The sequence below is a fragment of the Quercus robur genome, chromosome 4 (assembly GCF_932294415.1).
Source record: "Quercus robur chromosome 4, dhQueRobu3.1, whole genome shotgun sequence".
In the NCBI taxonomy this organism is placed as follows: domain Eukaryota; kingdom Viridiplantae; phylum Streptophyta; class Magnoliopsida; order Fagales; family Fagaceae; genus Quercus; species Quercus robur.
In genome coordinates, this window is record NC_065537.1 from 82,730,750 (window position 1) to 82,744,182 (window position 13,433).

A 13,433-nucleotide genomic window follows, 5' to 3' on the forward strand; every position below is an offset into this window, starting at 1 on the left:
CTTACAATTAAATCCCACAATAAATACAGGGTACAAACGATTGAGTAAAATTACAATAAAATTTGGTACGGAATAAAAGCCAACAAAACATATAGTTGTAAATTACAACTTTACAGGGTCCAAGAAAGTAAGGTGAAGAATACCAAGGGCAGGAGTTGGAAGCTATGACTATATATGAGGGTTGAAAGTCTATGTACCAAATTGAAACTAAAAGTGTTTTGATTTTATTAACTCTCACATACTTTTTGTTTATACATTTTATTAGATCGGTATTATGGAGATATCTTTGTTGAAAATATTAAAATGTGCTAATATATTTTTTATTTATATAAGTAAACATATATGATAAGATTGGTAAATATTAAAGATTACAGAAAGTCAAAATATAAAATAGTTAAATAATTGGATGAGTTGGTACCTTCCCGAGCCACAAGTTCTTTAGGAGAGAGGGGGGAGTCAGTTGAAGCTACCAAGGCCGTAGCAATAGCATATATATATATTATGTTAAGTATCTCTAACCATTTAAAAAAAAAAAAAAAAAAAAAAAGAGAGAGAGAGAGAGAGAGAGAGAGAGAGAGAGAGAGAGAGAGAGAGAATGCCCATAATCGTGATTATGCCATACAAATGATAAGATATGATTAACAGTACTGTATACAATAATATCGTTGTTGATTGTTCTGTGAAAGTCAAATTCGAAAATCAGCAAAATATCATGTTTTATATGAGCTACTAACAAATGAGGAACAAAGAAAACAACCATCAATTAGATTCAGATACACAATGCCTTATAAAATTCTCTCTTGAAAGGTGGATAAACATTGAATAATTTCCAGGGAGTATTACATTTGCATAGTAAAATAATAATAATAATAATAATAATAATAATAATAATAATAAAAGCTCCCTTGAAAGGTGGACATGATCTCATAAAAAATATAAAAAATAAATGTGAAAATGATATAATTTCAAGTAAGCATCATTTGCGCATCCCTTGTAACTTACTGTTTAGTATTTGTTTGTTTGTTTTGACCCCTGAACAAACATATTGTTTAACTTAATTAATTAACCAAGCTGACACTTAGATCAAACGATTAGTATGGGTTGTCTTTACTAAGTTATTATTATTTTTTTTTATTATAGAGATTTAATTTATGATGTCCGCTTCTGTGATTTTTGCTCTCTATCATCAGACCAAGACACTAATCGGTTTTTAGTGTAAGAGGACATTAAACCTCATATCTCTTATTCAACTATCAAAGATTTCACCAGTTGAGTTAACTGGAACCACCATTTTTATGAGTTTTATTTCTTTTTAATGGAGGATAACTTCATACATTTCTAGATTCTAGAGTACTGAAAATCTTCCAAGATCAGATGATTGGTGGGCTTGGAGGAAGGTGAAGACTTGTGATTGGCTTCGTGGGTTTGTTGAGAATGTATAGGATTAGGATTAGGAGGAAGTTGTTTTGTTCTGAATAATGTGTCAAAGTTCCATCCTGTCTATATTTTCTAAAAAGAAATAATATATATAACGTGTTAAAGTTGTTGTTGTTGTTGTTTTTTTTTTTTTTTTTTTTTAAATTTTTTTTTTATAAGATAGAATTTCTACTCTAGCCTAATCTAAGTGTATATGTGTGTGAAACTCCCTCTTGGAGACTTAACCCCGGCCTTTTCCCCTTACACCCCACAAGCACTTATACTTGTGAAGTGACCATCGCATCAAAGGTATGCAGTACCAAAGAACCTAAAATGATATTTTAGTCTATTTATAATAGGAGGATAATTCAGTGTTGAGTGAAAAGTTGAAATTAATTAAATTACGTGCATTAATGATAGAAAGAATAACTCTTCTGAAGAAAAAAAAAAGATAGATAGAAAGAATAACTTTAGTTAAAGTTGTTTTAATGTTTGTTTGAGTTAGTGATAAGTATAACACTTGAAACTCAATTTGGAATTAAATTAAAGTGGATTGAAAAAAGAATTTTTTTTTTTCAAAAAGGAAAATAGATTTAAATTGGTTTAAAGTAATTTCAAATTAAATGGATATTCTTGTTTTCACCCATTCTTCTCTAGAAAGCTATGGTCTTCACACCTTTGATGCTGAGGTGTAAAGAAAGAAACAAATTGAGAGAAAATTTGAAATTGTAGTGGGTAATTATTAGCTTTGGATCTTTTATTTGCCAAGTATTACTCATCCAGTTAAAAATGGGAGGGAATGAGAGAGTTTTAAATGGAAGGGGAGTCAAACTTTCCAATATCAACTTCAACAAATGAATTTTCGAGGGTACCTGGCTCAACGTGGGAAACCATCTTGTTTATGTGGGTACAACATAAAGAATTTCATCTTGCAAAATGTGAAGGTTGAATGTTTTTATATCTCGATAAATCAATTCTTGTGTTTGATGTTATTAAAAAAAAAAAAATTATGGTTCCATTTGGTACGCGAGTTCAAACATATGTTTTCAGTTTTTAAACAACATTACACGTATTCTCACACACTTTTTTATCTACACGTGTTTCTAAAAAAACTGAAAAATATTGTTTAAACACACGTACCAAATGGGCCCTAATACAATAACATTTGAAACCAATAGTGTTCACTTCAGTTTTTCAAAAAAAAAAAAAAAAAAAAATAGTGTTCACTCCATAATAATTTATTTTTCTCATAAAGTCCAGACATTACTATGTTTCTTTTTTGTGTAAGTGAAATTTCAATCCAAATACATTATTTGACAAAAACATTTCTTTTTGTTTCACTTTGAGTAGCCAATCCAAATTAGGTATTACTGTTATTGAGAATTTAACGAGTTGACAATAATTCTTAATTATTATGAACCCCTCCATATGTCCAGAACAACATTCCACGAGAAAACATGTTTTCTAGATGCACATCACAATAGTAGAATACCTAGTTTATTGTACATTCATGCATAACATAGGCAATTCTTGATGCATATATGATTGCATTGAAGCAGCAAATGGATTGAAGTGAACAATAGGACGAACTATTAGTGGGTAAGACATGTGCAATGACATGCCTGGTCCAGATTGCATATCAACCTTAGTTCCATCGCCTTCTCCACTAACCTTCCAATCAAAGGATTGAACCAAAGCTGCCACCGCAGTATTCATCATACTGAACGCCAATGTTGTTCCTGGACACCCTCTCCTTCCTGCCCCAAATGGTACAAACTTGAAGCTTTGTCCCTTTCCTTCAACTTGACATTGGTCTAATTTCTCTTGCTCATTGAGTGAAACCAAAAACCTTTCCGGGCGGAACTCGTTAGGATCATCCCATGAGTCTGGATCCCTCAGGTCAAGACACTACTAATACCTTCTTTGGCCCAAACAATTCTTTTTGTTTCACTTTGAGTAGCGAAGCCAAAGTAGGTATTAATGTTATTGAGAATCTAAAGAGTTGATAATAATTCTATATCATGATGAACATCAACCTCTCCATGTCCAGAACAACCTTCCACGACGAAACATGTTATTTAGAAACACATCATAATATTAAAGTACCATGTCAAACAAAATTAATGACCTACATCACCAACTGGTGCTTGACATAGAAAGATAGTTGCAGATACGATGTTGAGTAAAGAACCAAATACCTAGTTTATTGGACATACATACATAACAAGGGCAATTGTTTATGCTTATATGATTATATAGAAGCGGTAAATGGATTGAAGTGAACGATAGGACGAACTATAAGTCGGCGAGCCATGCTCAATGACATGCCTGGTCCAGGTTGCATATCAACCTTGGTTCCATATTCTTCTCCACTAACCTTCAAATCAAAGCATTGAACCAATGCTGCGACTGCGGTATGTATCATACTAAATGCCAATGCTGTTCCTGGACACCCTCTCCTTCCTGCCCCAAATGGTACAAAATTGAAGGTTTGTCCCTTTCCTTCAACTTGACATTGGTCTAATTTCTCTTGCTCATTGAGTGAAACCAAAAACCTTTCCGGGCGGAACTCATTAGGATCATCCCAGGAGTCTGGATCCCTCATAATGGCATAAAGATTGATTGCCACTGCAATTTTTTCTGGTATATCATAGCCATTGATTTTGCAATTTTGGCGGCATTCTCTTGTTGTGACAGGGCCTGGTGGGTATAGTCTTAGTGTTTCCTTTACAACTGCTTGCAAGTAAGGGAGATTTGGGATATCTGACTCTTCAACTAGTCTAGTCTTTCCCACAATTGATTCTATTTCCTCTCTAACCTTTTTGAAGACACTAGGATGATTAATGAGCTCAGCTATTGCCCACTGCATTGACTCTGCTGAGGTGCCAGTGCCTGCAATGAAGAGATCCTGGCATAACAGCAAAATTCAATTGGTCAAATTGGGAGCCTTGAAGGAATCAATTTTTTCTGATGGCATCCTTTAGACGTTGAACTTGTTTTTAATTGAAATTTCATTAATAAGCATAAGTTTTATATACTAATTCAATTTGCAGAAAAGCCTCCAAATTCTAACCAATAGGAATATTGCTATATCTATAAGAGTAGACCCCAAATATTTGCCCATATATATATATATATATATAAAACAGTAATGCAATGGACACAACAAAATATTACAATAATTTCACAACATTCCTAAATTAACATGCCAACTCACACATGAGCTCACCACAATCTTTAATTAAAATTTTTGCTATGCTAATTTAGAAATATTGTGAAATTTTTGTATTCCTAAAATTACTCAAAAGAAATTGTTTAGAGTAATACTACATCCACAATATTTTCATAACAAATTCTATGTAATAATATGTTGTTGATAGGTAAGAAACAAAAGTGATGTCAATGGTGAGTCAAATTATAGAACCAATTGCATATTACTACCTACAATTTGTTGTGAAATTTGACATGCGTATTAAGAATATAAAGAACATATAATCTAACAGTTACATTTTTAAAATTTTCATTAAAAATATATATATATATATATATATATATATATATATATATATATAGGAAGAGTTTGAAGGAAACCTTTTCCATTGTTACAACGGTCTTCATTTTTTCTTTTTACTATTTAAAAAGCCGTTGGTCTAAGATACAAAGTATGAACATATCAACTAGTCTTCTAATGAAAATAATGGGAGATCATTACAAACTTGTCCTTCTAAAGCCAGATTTTATTTTTTGATATTGTTTGGGAGAAGTTTTGAGAGATTTGCAATTGGCTCTTGTAACTTTCCTCATAGGAATAGGGAAAGAAAGAAAGAAAGAAAAAAGAATGGTGTTTTAACACCATTTGTTTAGTTATATTCACTTAGATATAAGCAGATTTTTAAGAAAGGTACCTAAGGAACAGTATACTATATTTAAGTTTTGTCAATTTCAAAATTTAATAGAATTTGGAACGAGTTTAAGATCTATATTTTTTAATAAATTCAAATTTAGAATAATTACTCTTAATTCAAATATGTGTTTTCTCATTTTTATATAAATGCACCAAAATGGGCCAAAGTGGATTGAACTGTACTGATTAGGTCGAAGTAGACCGAAATGGATTGAAACGATATGATAATGTGGCTCAACATAAGTGTAAGAACAATAAATACTCAACTTCAGCATTTAAATATTGTATAGTTTTTTTTTTTAACACAAATAAAAAACAAGTAACAATGTCATTTAATGTTTGTTTGAATTGACTTTTTATTGATTTACTAAATTCCTAAAAGTTGTTAAAAATAAAATTGTATAAAAAAAAGTGCAGAGTTAAATTAATTAAGCTAATTCAAAGGCATTGTTACTCTATATTGAAAGATGGGATGGGACATGGGTTTCAGTAAGCTCAATTGGTAAAATCTTTGATAACTGAACAAGAGATCTGAGATTCAATCCCCGCCTACATTAGAAATCGATTTATGTCTTGGTTTGATGATAAAGGGCTATCATCAGAAGCGGACGTCATAGACTTAAACTTTCAAAAAAATAAAAATAAATAAATAAAAAGATAGGATGGGACAACCGCACACTCTTGACATGATGGTTAATCCATAAGTTTAAAGTTTTTGTGGGTTGGAATGCAAATACTAGGATCCAATTCTTTAGAAGAGAGCTTCATACACATATACACTTAGATTAAGGTAAAGTAAAATTCCTATCTTGTATTTTTTTTGGGTGGAGGGAAGGGCCAAGGTTAAGTTTTGAGAATGAAGTTTTACATTCTTATACACTTAAATTATGTTAGAGTTAAATTTCTTTTTCAAAAAAAAAAAAATCAAATAATAAAAAATAAATAGATTGAGAAGTAAGAAGGAGAAACTTTACCACAAAGAAGGCCTTGATATGGGTTCTTGTAATCTTAACCTCGGCCTTCTCATCATGACAAACGTCCAAGAGTATATCCATCAAATCCTTATCTTCTCTCTCGCCCCCATTTTTGCTCCTTCTCACTTCGTGATCCTTCAACACCCTCTCCAATAACTCATCGTACCTCCTAGTCAAATCCAAAGCCTGTTTCCCAAACACCCAAAACCCCAATTTCTTGAAAGGCCCTAACACATCCCCAAAGCACATCTTTGCAGCCAGCTTAAAGGACTCCATCACTAGATCTCTAATCTTTTCTGCCTCTCCTTCTCGCTCCAAACAACTAGTACTCATGGCCATCCTGCAAGTCACAGTGTTTGTGAACTTCATCACTTCAACACCCACATCAACATCATCTTTCTTCCTTGCACTCTCCAACATTCTCTTCAACAACCTCTCTTTTTCTTCTCGCCGAACAAAGAGGGAACGCTCAAGCTGTTTTGTGCCAAGAACTTCAGTCACACAAAGTTTCTTCATGAACCTCCAGTAATCACCATATGGAGCAGTGACAAACCCTGAAGTTCCATAGAGTAACTTGTCAGAAAAGGCAAATCTTGGCCTAGAAGCAAAGGCAAGGTCTTGGGATTTGAATATTTCAGAAGCAACAGAGGCTGAAGAAACAAGTAGGCAGTGTGATGCACCAAAGCGGAGATAGAGAAGAGGGCCATATTTGGTAGACAGGTTGTGGAGGGATTTGTATAAGGATGGACCAAGAAGGTGGAGATGACCAATGATTGGGAGGGCTGGTGGGCTAGGAAGAAGGTGGGAATTCGTGGTTACCTTGGTGGGTTTGCTGAGAATGGATCGGATTAGGAAGGTTGTGATGAGAGATACAAAGAAGAGGAAGGAGTAGCATTGGATATCACTAATGGTGGTAACCATGGCTAGAATTTTTTGACCACTTTTGAATACGTTATTGTTTATTTTTTTTGCCTATTATAGTAGTGGCTTTTTAGCTTATGAGTTATCTTTTATTATTAAAATATTTATTCTTTACAGTGTTGATTGTTGTTTACTTATTTTGGTTGGTATTGACTTTGTGAAATCTGAGGTGAGGCTTATCATTGAATTATTTTCTGTGCACGTTGTTGTTGTTTTGTGAGGCAAGGTTACTATACCATTCAAATATTTGCACTTATGCGATTGGCTACCATTCAATTTATTTTTACTACTATTTATGAGTCTTGGCACTATTTTATATTACTCATAAATTTCACTGTATTATTTCAGTTACTTTTTAATTTTATCTATAGTATTTTCAGTAAAAAAATTTCAGTTTTAACTAAATAAGTTGTTTCCAAATAGCCACTTAGTTGTTGTGCAAAAAAAATGGATAATTACTTACTATCCAGGACAAAAGTCTTGTAAGCGCCTGGTGCACTAGATACTATCTCTTATTTAGGAGGTTAATTGTTGGTAGAAAGTATTTGTGTCCCATTATCTTGTGAGTCTGAGATTGTGGGTTTGAGTAGTGGCTTGTTCCATTATTTTTTGGGTGATCCTGCACTAATCAAATTTGGGTTTAAGTAAGCGTCCGGGATTGTGACTTAAAAAAATATATATTAAAAAAAAAAAAGATGAGAATATATCGTACCAAAGTCCACTAGACTCTAGAGTACTGAAAATCTTCCAATATCAGATTTGTGTTGTACTAGTACACAAGAATTTCGTTTTTATTGTCTTGTTTGCAAACTATAGTAGTGGCTTTTTAGCTTATGAGGTATCTTTTATGATTAAAATATTTGTTGTTTAAGGTGTTGTTTACTTGTTTTGTTTGGTATTGACTTTATGAAATTTAGGTGAGGCTTATCATTGAATTATTTTCTGTGCACATTGTTGTTGTTTTGTGAGGTAAGGTTACTTTACCATTAAAATATATAGTTGCACGGTTGCACCTAGTTTTTGTCCATAAAAAAGATGGATAATAACTTACCATCCACGGCAAAAATCTTGTACGCACTAGACACATAAGATACTATTTCCTATTTAGGAGTTTAATTATTGGAAGTCTTTATATCTCATTATCTTGTGAGTATGAGATTGTGGGTTGACTAGTGGCTTGTTCTATTATTTTTTTAGGTGATCTTGTACCATGTCAAATTCAGGTTTAAACGAATCGGGATCATGACTTAAAAAATATATATATTAAAAAAAATAAAAGATGAGAGGATAACGTGCCAAAGTATATACATGTTAAATGTTCAAATAGTGTGTAAAACACCTTAAACTTTTAGACCCCCAACTTACTAAATACCAATTCAAGCTTATTATGAAATAATGTATATGCAAATATGAAAATAAGCTAAAACAAAATTGATAAAACAATCTAAACCATAATTAATCACAACTACAGCAGTAATTAAAAGGCAAAGATTAAGGGAAGAGAGACGCAAATACAAAGACAACACAACGATGTGTTATCGAAGAGGAAACTGAAGTCATCGGCGTAAAACCTCTCCACCGCCTCCAAGCGGTCAATAATTCACTAGAGAATGAAGTTGGGATACATGAACAGTAGAAGACCCTCCAAGCCTAATCTACCCAGTGTACCTAAGCCCTCCAAGTTTTTTGCTCCAACGAGGTTACGCCGAACCTTTGTCTTTTCTAGCTTACCGAATTCCGCTATAGCCCATAGCATCATCCAATATCAATTGGTCCCTTCCTAATTACTTCCCAAGCACCAAATAGCCTCCTCACAGATATAGGCATGGTGAGAAAATGTTTTAGCTAATGTACCTCTCAAGGATGTAACAATGGAAATGGTGAGAGTAGAGGAATTTGGAGAATCAAAAGATGAAGATTGTGGATGAGTCAAACTTGTTTTTCTCTAAGGTTTCTCTCTCAAAATTCTCTATGGAAGCTCTCTACAATACGTGGGTATAAGAGTTATTTATACTGGTGTGTGTTTGGAATGCAAAAGGTCAGTTTTTCTCATAATAAAGTGGTCTAGTGACTTGGACTCACGACTGGACTGAGTCGCAAGTTCAAGTTGCATGTTAACTGTTTGGCCAGCTTGGGATTTTTGTCCTGTAGTGCAACAGTTGGCGTGACTCTTCAGCTCCCCTACATGCTTCACACATGTGCCTCTTTTGGCAACTTGCCAACCGCGAGCCACTCGTGAGATCCAGTCGCGAATCCCTGCAGAATGCACACTTCTAAGTTTTTCTTCACATTTTCTCACACACTACCCTTACATGATTCCCACCTAAATACAGGATTTCTAAATGCTGAATTACAAGCAAATTGACATGAAATAAAGCCAACAAAATGGTTGATTAAATTCAACCTTACACATGTTTAGACTCTAGAGTATTAAAAATCCTTCATGATCAGATTTGTGTTGTACTAGTACACAGGAATTTTGTTTTTATTATTTTGTTTGCAAATTATAGTAGTGGTTTTTTGCGTATGAGGTATCATTTATGATTAAAATATTTGCTTACGTTGTTGTTTACTTGTTTTGTTCAGTATCGACTTTGTGAAATATGAGGTGAGGCTTAACATTGAAATATTTTCTGTGCGCATTGTTGTTGTTTTGTGAGGTAAGGTTACTTTACCATTAAAATAATTGCACCAAACAGTTGTTGCGCATAAAAAGATGGTGGATAACTACTTATCATTCAAGAGGCGACTTATTGGTAGGAAGTTTTTGTGTAACGTTATCTTGTGATTCTGAGATTGTGAGTTTGATAGTGGCTTGTTTTATTATTTTTTAGGTGATCCTGTGTCATGTCAAATTCTGATTTAAGTGCTTTCTCCAAAAAAAAAAAATCTGATTTAAGTGAGTCAGGATTTTAAATTAAAAAATAAAATATACATTAAAAGAAAGGAGGATAACGTGTCAAAGTCCAAGAGACAAGAGTATTGAAAATCTTCCAAGATCAGATTCATGTTGGACTAGTACACAGGAATTTTGGTTAAATATGGTTGAGAAGTGCTATGTATATAGTATTTCTTCAAATATGGTTGAGTAAAATATAGATTTGACTACAACGATTTATGAAACCGAGTCTTGCTAGTTTAGTTTTTGACAGTTCAAATAAATATGACCCTAGTTTTTTCACATATGAAAAAAATTAATAAAAAAATAAAAACACCCAAAAATAACAATAGGCCTAGAAGCAAAGGCAAGGTCACGGGTTTTGAATATTTCAAATGCAACAGAGGGTTTGTGGAGAATGGATCGGATTTGGAGGGTTGTGATGAGAGATACAATGAAGAGGAAGGTGAAGACTCGTAGTTCGCTTGGTGGGTTATTGGGAGGGTTGTGATGAGATATGCAAAGAAGAGGAAGGAGTAGCATTGGATTTCAATCAAGAGGAAATTGTTTTGTTCTTAATAATTAACGTTTCAAAGTTCACTCGTGTTTATATTTTCTAAAATTACAATATATATATATATATATATATATATATATATATATATATGTAGCGAGAGAGAGAGAGTAGTCTAAGTAACCGTGCAAATTTGAGGCATGTTTGGTAATATTATTTAAACAACAATTTTTGTTATTTAAATAATAAAACACATATTTTCACAACATTTTTTCATTCACATGTATTTTTACAACACTTAAATAACGTTATTAAAATAATACTTTACTCAAAAAAAATTACTCAAACACACGCATATAATGTCCCTTTCTATTTTGGGTGTAACTGACATTGGACATATATATATATATATATATATATAATGGGTTTTACTCATATATATATATTTTTAAAGGTATATATATTAGTATATTACTTTTAAAAAATTATTAAAAAATGAGAAATTTGTCAACTTTTATAAAATTTTTTCCTTAAATGTACATGGATGATTGGTTTGAGTTTGTCCTATATTCGCACTACTTTCTTTAATTGCTTCACGTGATTGTTTGACTCTGGCATAATTTTAAGTGGGGTCGAATCTCAGACAAAATATAGTAGCAGTACCTTTCAGATCTAACTGTCTTGGATTTTTCTAAATGTTGCATTGAAATCAACATTTTCACTATTGCTCCCATCAAAAAAAGAAAAATACATTTTCACTATTGCCGTAAAAAGTGAGATGGTCTGGTCCCAACTCCTAGGGTCATTTGTCTTTGTTCCTCAATAAATAGTGTTATATTTATTCAGCCAAAACTGTCTTGAATATGAGAATGTCCGTAAAATTAGAAATGTTGAGGGGGGTTTGATAATGTTGTTTGTATTTTTTAAAAATACGTGTGGGTAAAAAAGAGTGTAAAAATATATGTAATGTTGTTTAAAAACTGAAAATTATTACTCAAAATTCTATACCAAACGGCCCCTAAATTTTAAAGAACATGTTAACCAGAATATTTAACGAAAGTGTTTTGACTATACCTTAGTTGTGTGTGAGGAAATTAAGTAGTACCTTGTCCTCTGCATGTGATGGAATACAAAACTGTTTTGAGGTCCCCTTACCATAGCTTGCTTGAGATTGTTTTTATTTTTTTTATTCATGTGCTTTCGTGGCCATGTGTGAACCAGGTCAGCCCTTCTATCAGGCTAATTAGACCATTCTCTAAGGCCCGCGAGCAGAAGGGGGGCCCAAAATTTTGGAAAAGAATGGGTAATAGGAAAAAAAATTGGTTCCAAATGAAACCTCAAAAAATTTGTTAGATTCTTTTGACCAAAAAAAAGAAGAAAATTATTTTGTCTAAACAAAATCAATTGTCCTAAAAATAATATCATTAACTTCTAAACAAACCAAAATTCAACTAAATAAAATACAAATCCAATCTAAAAGTATTACTCACAAAACAATCACAAATAAAAACAAATCTAAAATTTACCCATTCTCTCTCTCTCCACTGTTCACTACTCATAAATCCCTTTTGTTGGTGGCTTTACTTCTCCACCGATCTAATCACGTCTGAAGACCTGAGGTAGTTTCAGTCTTTCACTCTTTTTTATCTGTTTTTCCTCCTAATGCAGACTGTGAATATGTGATGCGTGGTTTTTGTTTTATCATGGGTGGACATATGACTTGTGGCTGTGGGCTTACTTAACTTCTGGGCCTTGTAAAGTTTTGTTTTGTTTTGTTTTTTTTAATCATACGTTTTTTACTTTTTATAATAATTTTTTATTATAGGATCAGTTTTGTAACTTTTGTTGTAAACTATTAGAATAGTAGTATTGTACTATATACTATAATGTCACAGATACCAAGAGAGAGAAGAAAAAAAAAAAAAAAAAAAACCTTCAATCCTAATAATTTGGTAATCCCACCAGCAATTTAATATTCTCTCTTTCCATATGCAAAATACATGTAAAAGCCAACAAGAAGTCCTATAAAAACCCTTAATTGCCTAAGATTAGGGAGCTTTTTATTATAAGGAAACTACACAAATTAATCAAAGGAAAATCAAGGTCTAAAGCATGTATGGGTTGGCTACAGGTGGCACCCTACAGTTATGACATTATGCGTATGTAGATCCTTGACAACACAGAGGAAGTTGGAATAAAGATGGCATAGCTTTTGCGATCATCAAAAAGTTGTGTCAAAAGGTGAATTGTAAGCCCCAACAACAAAGGAACGAGCATTTCCAGGGACTAGTCTGCTTCCCATTATGCAAGAGGGCAATTGTTTGATCCTTTTTCATGTGGAATCGGTTTAGTAAGATTATACCAAGCCTGCCTCCATTTTCTTATGTGAAAGAGGTGCTTGCTTTATGAAAGTTCAACCTTCTTTCTTTGATTCAACTCTAAACTCCCGGCAAATGACCATAAACCCAAGGAAAGGAAAGAACCAGTTAGATTTGTCATATAATCTCCTCTTATATAGATAAACTAATTATCTCTCTTCTTTTTCTTTTCTTTTTTTCCTGCTTCAAAAGTATTTGGATAATTCTTGCATATTTTGGGGTATCTTAATAATTTATGAGGGTTTATAGGGGTATTTTGGTAAGTTATGGAGGTTCTTATAGTAATTTTAGAAAAATTATAGGAGATTTGTGCTATTGTTGGAAGTTTTAGGGATGTTATGTAATTGTTTGTAGTTGAAAGCAGTGTTTATGTAGTTGTTGGAAGTTAGGGTTTGTCAATGTAAATATGGAAAGCTGGTGCGTGGGCTAGGTTTAGGTTAGTGTAACT

At 32.8% G+C, this 13,433-nt stretch overlaps 1 protein-coding gene across 4 annotated transcripts; it reads right to left on the minus strand.

Moving 5' to 3' along the window:
- Nucleotides 1-2,896: 2,896 nt before the first annotated feature.
- LOC126723998 (cytochrome P450 705A22-like) lies at nt 2,897-7,274 on the minus strand. 4 transcript variants are annotated; one of them, XM_050428045.1, is made up of 3 exons: nt 6,295-7,274; nt 3,972-4,324; nt 2,897-3,265 (listed from the first exon to the last, which is right to left on the minus strand). In XM_050428045.1, the coding sequence occupies exons 1-3, from the start codon at nt 7,213-7,215 to the stop codon at nt 2,914-2,916; spliced, it is 1,626 nt and encodes a 541-aa protein (XP_050284002.1). In that variant the 5' UTR covers nt 7,216-7,274; the 3' UTR covers nt 2,897-2,913. The 4 variants fall into 4 exon arrangements, with proteins under 4 accessions (XP_050284002.1, XP_050284005.1, XP_050284004.1 ...); XM_050428048.1 differs by having other exon boundaries at nt 2,897-3,218; nt 3,931-4,324; XM_050428047.1 differs by having other exon boundaries at nt 2,897-3,192; nt 3,896-4,324.
- Between the last annotated feature and the right edge of the window lie 6,159 nt (nt 7,275-13,433).

What these genes read in the sequence shown, in the direction of transcription:
- LOC126723998 (XM_050428047.1), bottom strand. Translation starts at nt 7,215, where the DNA reads ATGGTTACCACCATTAGTGATATCCAATGCTACTCCTTCCTCTTCTTT. An exon ending in ATATCAAGGCCTTCTTTGTG is followed by an intron (nt 4,325 to 6,294) that starts GTAAAGTTTCTC and finishes CTGTTATGCCAG; the next exon opens with GATCTCTTCATTGCAGGCAC. An exon ending in AGGGACAAACCTTCAATTTT is followed by an intron (nt 3,193 to 3,895) that starts GTACCATTTGGG and finishes CAAAGCTTCAAG; the next exon opens with TTTGTACCATTTGGGGCAGG.